The 7,404-nt window shown below is 37.6% G+C and overlaps 1 protein-coding gene across 1 annotated transcript; it reads right to left on the bottom strand.

Annotated features, from left to right (window-relative positions):
* Nucleotides 1-1,838: 1,838 nt before the first annotated feature.
* On the bottom strand, nt 1,839-7,349 carry LOC6048514 (proton-coupled folate transporter). The gene is made up of 6 exons (XM_038262413.1): nt 7,004-7,349; nt 6,488-6,932; nt 2,693-3,027; nt 2,385-2,627; nt 2,090-2,330; nt 1,839-2,024 (listed from the first exon to the last, which is right to left on the bottom strand). Exons 1-6 carry the CDS (start codon nt 7,122-7,124, stop codon nt 1,982-1,984), a joined length of 1,428 nt encoding a protein of 475 aa, XP_038118341.1. The 5' UTR covers nt 7,125-7,349; the 3' UTR covers nt 1,839-1,981.
* Between the last annotated feature and the right edge of the window lie 55 nt (nt 7,350-7,404).

Here is a 7,404-nt window from a genome sequence, read left to right as displayed (position 1 = left end):
AAATAGTTATATCTCGGCAAAGGTATATCCAAATGTCTGCATATTTATTTTGTAAATAGATGAAAATATATATTTTAATACCCTGCAAAAATATTTAAAAAATAGTTTAAATGTGTGCTCATACCAACCTCAGACATATTTGACGATTTACATGTATGTAACCCCTTAAAAACTTTTTTTTCTTTTAATCATAACGTTTAACCTATTTGAGCAAATGACTTTTTACATGTTGCATTTTATAGAAAATTGTCCAAGGAATTCGATAAAAATAAAAGTCTTATCCTTAAATGCCCTCTAATATTATATTTTAACTTTTTAATTATTAAAATTCAGTTTTGACCAATTCCTTATATTTTTATTTTTTTTACTTTATCACCATCGTGTTACCCGGCCAATTTTACATAAAAATCAATGTAAACCTCAAACTAAAATGAACTACACAGAAAAAAATAATGTAATTTGGAAGCTGTAATTTTGGAAGGTTGAATATTACCTCAATTTAGACTGAAAAAGTGACATTACACCAGAATAGTGGTAAAATTACACATTTCCAGAGGTAAAATTACACATTTTTTCTGACATAAAAGATGTACCCCTTCCCAGATGTAATATTACCATGATATTTTTTTTCTGTGTATTGGTGAGATACAGTGATTTTACTGAAAAAAGTTGGATTTTGCGCAACACTCGGAAGAACATGGTGTACTTTTCAACAAAAAGGAATGGATCCCGCATAGTTCGTCATTTATATGTGAAAAATTTATTTATTTTGGCCGGGGAACACGATGGTGATAAAATGCAAAAAATATAAATGTAAGGAATTGGTGAAAACTGAACTTTTATACTTAAAACTTTAAAATATAATGTTAGGGGGCATTTAAAGGTTAAAATTTTATTTTTATCGAACTCCTTGGAAAATGTTCTATAAAATGCAACTTGTAGAAAGTCTTTTGCTCAAATTATTGTAAAACTATGATTAGGCCGATGCAAATATTTAAAACAGTTTTTGTCCCTCGGCCCTGGCCGAGGTCAAGGGGGGGGGGGCAAAAAAATAAAAAAATATAAAAATTTAAATAACAAGCCACATTTAAATGAAAAAAGTGTTTTAAAATGCATTTTACACTAGTTCAGTTGTTTTGCAATCATTAGTTTTCAAAAAATCTAAGATCTGACAAAAACAAAAATTGTATCGAAAAAAAAGATTTTGCATCGAAAATTTTCAAAAAATCTTAAGATTTTTTAATAAACCCAAACATGCTAAAAATGATTTTAAACGCAGAAGAATGTATTTTAATTTGATTTCAGCTGGTTGCACTTGAATTTTCATTGAAATTTTGAAGTTTATTCTGAAAATATTTTTTTTGCCCCCTGATTTTTCGGGCCAACTTTGAAGGGGGTGACAAAAACTTTTAAAAATATTTGTACCAGCCTTGATAGAAAAAACAAAGGTTTTTAGAAAATCGTAAAAAAAGAGGGCGGTTTCAAAAATAAAGGGATGATCCAATCAGCATCAAACTTGGGATTTCTGTTAACTATCGATAGATAAACGTCCCCTCCAAGTTTGGTCCAAATCGGTGAAGGTCGAGTCCAAAAGTGTACCCAGTTAACCTGGAATGATTTGTATGGGTGACTCAATGACACAAAATGGCTTCTTTGGTGATAGGAAAGGCCCTCACAAAGTTTGAGCCAAATCAAAAAATATAATTAAAATCCATATCGGGGTTTGGTGGAGAATTGCTCAAATGGAAAGGGGCAACTTTTGTCTTGGTTGAGCGAGGGTGTTTTATGAAATCTTACTTTTCAACATTCCAAAAACCATGAAAAACAATGTTCAGAAATGAATTGAAAAAGCTAATTTTTATTCGAAATTTTAAGAGAATATTTACACTGCATACAAGACATTAAAACAAATCAACAAAATCACACATATAAAAACACATTAGCTAAAATCAATTTTCTAAGCATATCCTATAAATCTGGACTACAGCGAATCTCCTGACATTGATCGCAAGATGCAAACGGTTCTGAAACGATAAAAAATGCATCAGTCAAGATAACAAATAGCGTACAACCCCACCACTCAACCTACATTGCCAAACAGTAGCACATCGCGAACACGCCGGCGCTGATCCAGCTGAACGCACCCGGGTACCAGCTGAGCGTGTTTTTGTACAGGTACGTGTACAACGGAGCCGCTCCCAGTGGCATCAGCGCCTCGAACGAGGACGTAAAGGCGAAGATCTTGCCGTTGTCCTCGGGCGGGGTCGAGTTCGAGATGAAGGCCCGCGTCATGGGATCGGCAACGCCCTTCAGCATGAACAGGAAGAGGGCTGAAAATTAAACTGTTGTGATAAACGTTCAATTAAACTAACATTTAAAATTACCCAGATAAAGTTGCCACGACTGGATGGCCTCGGCGATGGCAATGGCATTCAGGAAGCAGCAGAAAAATCCAACTGCAGCGATGGCTGCTTCCGTTAGGCCGAGAACCTTCCGCAGACCGTACGTTCCCAGCAGGGCACCCAAGATCATGCACACCGTTTCCGTAGCGGAGTAGAATGTGTACTTTCGGACGGACCAATTGAAGTGCTTTCGCAGAAACAGGAAGAACACCGTGTGAGTATCCTCTAAAACAAGAAAAAGACAACAGTTAAATATAATAAATATCATTCTAAACAAACTATTGTCCCACCTAAGGCAAAAATGTTCCCCCCGAGGGCCACCACACCGAGCAAAATGATAGCCCGATCGTAGTGGGGTCTCCACTGGAAGCATGTCCGCACCGTGTCCACCACCATGTCCAGCCGGAAGAGATGCCGCAGCTTGGTGCAGCAGCCCACATCAACGCGATGCCGCCGAATGTGAACGCTTTCGCGTACCCTCAGAGCCACGTGGAGCACCGCCAGGAATACCGCACCGGCTGCGATGGCGAAAACCGTGGTGGCGTTGGTTTTGCGCAAGATGTAACTGCTGCTTAAGCTGCCGGCCAGCATTCCACCGTACAGGGACGTGTCCAGCAGGGCCATTCTGGAGAGGAGAAGGATTTTTGTTCAGCATTTCTTGTATTTTATTAATTTGGCAGCTATCGTGAATGTTCTAGAAAGCTCTACACGAAATTTTACCAAGCAATGTAGCAAAGTGTTAACGTTTCCGCCTAGTAGGCGGTACATCGGAAGATTAATCCCCGGCTTGTAACATAAATGATGACTAGAGCCTATATGGAGAGGCGAAATGTCACTCTTAGGGTTCCAATCGAGTAACAAGACCATGCAAGAACAAGGGTGGAATCAATTTAAAATAATTTTGGCCAAAAAACGAGATTTTTAACAATTACACTGCCCCTGATCGCATAAATGTCCCATATGCATTTTCATCGTTTTTAAGTTATTGATGCAGTTTTGTTCAAAATCGTGTGATCTTTCAGAAAAGCCTCTAACATCAAGTACTTTGTTCTAGAAATCAGGAGGAAATCCAGTTTTTTCGTGAAAACTTAACACGTAGCCTTTTGTGTGGGACAAACTTCAAATGCGTTTTTCTCAGCTTGCTGTTTTTGCATATGGAACATTTATGCAAACATGGGCAGTACAAGCGTTGTAAAACTGTTGGTTATAATAATCTGGTAGTTTTAGTTATGTTTGTGCTTGTTCGGTACAAGAAACGTGCCAGCACCAAAAAAAACCAACAAGTTTTCCAACCTTAAATTTGAATGACTTTGGGTGTTTGAAATATCTCTCGGAACATTTCATTTCCCTATGTAGGTCCCTAATGATGACCGTTGGACATCCCAACATATCATCAAAGTTGTCTACCATACTCTCTGAGGCAATACGGATATGATCCGGGGTCAAAATCCGACGACCTCTTGCTTGTATTAGCGGTAGACAAACAGGTTCTAACTCCAGGAAGTTCTCGGGGGAGGGGGGAATTTGGCCATTCTAGGGGGAGAATGATGAAGTTCAATGGCTAAAAACGAATTTACAAATAAAAAATAAAAAAATAAAAAACAAAAAACGTTAATTAATATTTGATAATTCTATACGACTTTTAGTTTCTTTGATTAGTAAGAACAAGATAAGTTTTTTTCCTAAAATTTCATTTTTACTAGTTTTAATTTAAGTGAAGTTTGACATTTACTCAGGCATCTGTTTTTTTTTTTTTTTTTTGGCGCGAGCAATAATTGGACAGCTCTCCAGAAAAAGTTGGGTTTTCAAATATTATTTTAGAGTTTTTGAATTTTGTAATATTTTTTAAAATACTTTTTATACAAAATGCTGTAAATTTTTGCAATATTTGCCCGGTACAACCAAAAATATCTAAGAACATAAATTTTCACACTGTGCTCCAAGACTACGCCCATACAGTCCCGTGCGGATTTGGGTGGAGACTGTGAATTTTTGTTTAGAAAAAAAAACGTAATTTCAAGTCATATTTTTTTTAGAATTATTCCAAACATTTTTTCATATATCATTATTTCTTTATGATTATTAGCATAACATTGAATCAATGATGGTTCTGAATTCAGGGTCCAGAAATAATAAATTAAAATGAAAAAAATATTACTACATGTAAATCACGGTGTATTTTTCCGGCAAGTCCCGGGCAGACGGTAATAACAAAATTAATAATATTTCAATAACTAATTCAGTTAAAATAACAGAAAGTTTTTTTTTAATTTATCCTGAATTTCAACTTTAAGAAGAAAAAATTACAACAGTTTCTGATAAATAATAAAATTTGATATTAAAGTGATATTATATTGAAAATGTTTAATGACACGCTGATCAGAAGAAATGTTATACATTTCAAAAATTCTCCTAATAACAAGATTTGTTAATCATTTGGTATTCTGAAATAAAATTACCATAAATCGCACAAATGGAAAAGTTTCCAGGTGTCCATAACAAAATCTGTTATTTTTTTATCTCTTGTTAAATATGTTTAGATCTTTGGGATATTTTTGTCCAATTTCGTCGGGGTCATTATTCTGGCCATGAAATGGGGTCCTTAAGCTAAAATTAATCTAAAAAGTTGAAATTTAGAAAGTTGATTTTTTTTTAAATTATTTGATATACCCCTTAAGGGACTAAAATTGGTTGGAACTATGGGATAATTTTGACCATCTTCGTCGGAGTCATTTATTTGACCATGAAATGGGGTCCTCAAGCAAAAATTAATCCGATTAAATTAACTTTTGAAGGTTGATTTTGTTTTAAATTTTGTTGATATTCCCTAAGGGAATTGATATATTTATTTAAAAAATTTGAAATGTGAATAACAAAAAATGTTATTATTTTCACAGAGCCAGGAAGTCGGAGCTGACGTTGAACTTCGAGCTGGAGTGAAACGTCGGAGACGGCATCGGATTCAGCTAATTTTCGGCAACTTGTACTTGGAGTCGGAATCTGTGAAGACAGGAATTTTTTGGAGAGCTGAAGTCGGCGTTGACGTCATATCCTGCATCCAGAGTCGGAGTTGTCTTCAAAGTATGGATTCAAAGTCGCTTGAAGGTATCCGACTCTGCAGCCATGACTAGTACAGAGGAGTTATGGCAACTGCAGGTTTATTTGCGAATTACAAATAAACCAAAACAATAACTTTTTTTTGTTATGGAGATATACCAGTTTAATAACAATTTTTGTTATTATGCTGCTCCACCTCTCCGCACAAAATAACAAATGTTTTTATTCCTTCATGATTCCTTCTGTGTTATTGGTTTGTTATTGCAATACCACATAATAACAGTTTAAGTTATTCTTCGAACAAATCTTTGTTATTGATTTTTTTTATTTTAACAACTAATCCGATCATCCCAATAACTTATTTCGATCTTCTCACAATATCAAAAACTGGCCTTCCCAAGTTATTTCCGTCTGCTCGGGGTATGATATTTGGCACCATGAAAGAATGGCTCTTTCCCGAAATTTTGCAGGGTCCGGCGAAATATTTGCTCGGGGGGTCTAGAGCAGTTTTTTTGAAGATTTTTTTTCGATTTCATAGAATTTTTTTTCGGAAAAGTCGATGGAAATCGATGGGTTCATGTTCTTATCCGTCAAATTTCTTATGAATGTGCCTCAAGAGATTCTAAATTACTTACTTGACCTCAAATAAAATGTTTCCAACCCAAATCTACCAGATTTCTAGCTTTCTTTGAAATAACCCCAAAATCCAAGCTGGAAATTTCAAACGACCGAATAAAAATTGTTTCTTTGTACAATTTGTCATGAAAACACAGCAACAGATTGCCCGGATACAAATTCGAGCTTAACACATTGCTAAACTTAGAGTATTTCATTTAAAAGCTATTTATTACACAAAAGGTTCCCAACATATTTTTTTCAATCTTCTGCCATATTACACCATGACATTTTAAAACATTTTTGAATCAATCACATTGTAGAAAAATCAGGGGGCAAAAAAAAATGTAACATCAAACTACAACATATTAGTCATAACAAAACATCCACCAACCCATTTGCACTGTACTCACTTGGCACCTCTTTCGCGTTCACTGGTGACGTCCGCAATGTAGCAGTACACAGTGCTCATCAGCGTACACACGGATCCGGACAGCGCCGACGGTATGAACGCAAACGTGTAAATCCACGGATCCAGCGGGTACCACCGGGACCACCCGCAGAAGGCCGTAATCATCGCCAGCGACAGCGCAAACCCGGAAAACGTCAACAGCAGCACCGGCTTTCGGCCGTACCGATCGGACCAGGGCCCAATGAAGAGATTCAACGCCGCTGGCAGGATGGAATCGGACAGGGCCTCCACCATCAGGATGTCCGCCGTGTACGGTTGGACACGGGCCTCCAGGTCGAGCACCTCGGGAGATTCATGTTCGTGGCCAAGCTTGGCACAGTCGGACACGTTGGCGGCCAACGAAACCGTGCAGGCCTGGTAGATGATCTGGTCGGTGAGCACTGGGGCTGGGTGACGAGAGAGTGGTGGTACCTTTGTAACATACACCAACAGCACTGATAACGGTCGGCTCACTTACTTGAGACATTCCACGCGTAGAACAGAAGAAATACCGGAATCTCCAGGTTACTGGAACGCCCCCGCCGCAATGGCTGAACGACAGCAGGACTTAGTACTTGCTCGTCGTCTGAGCAGTCCATCTTCAGCAGAAGTCCCGTGACAACACTGCCGATGATGAACTGCAACTCATGCTGCGGTTAACTTCGCGCAGAACTCCTGGAACCGCTGCACTTGACTCTGCCTGAGCGAAGGTACGATTTGACAGTCTAACCATGAGTGGAAAGTTAATGCAATTACGAAGATTACAACCCGCGATAGTGTGCATGCATGACACTAGAACAACTATAGCTCGGTCAATACTATCTTAAGGGAAACCAGTAAAACCAGCTGATTGAAAGTGGTTGTGTATCGGTGTGGGAT

Source organism: Culex quinquefasciatus, chromosome 3 (assembly GCF_015732765.1).
Source record: "Culex quinquefasciatus strain JHB chromosome 3, VPISU_Cqui_1.0_pri_paternal, whole genome shotgun sequence".
Classification (NCBI taxonomy): domain Eukaryota; kingdom Metazoa; phylum Arthropoda; class Insecta; order Diptera; family Culicidae; genus Culex; species Culex quinquefasciatus.
Note: the sequence above shows the minus strand (reverse complement) of the source record. Positions and strands in the feature narration are given on the sequence as shown.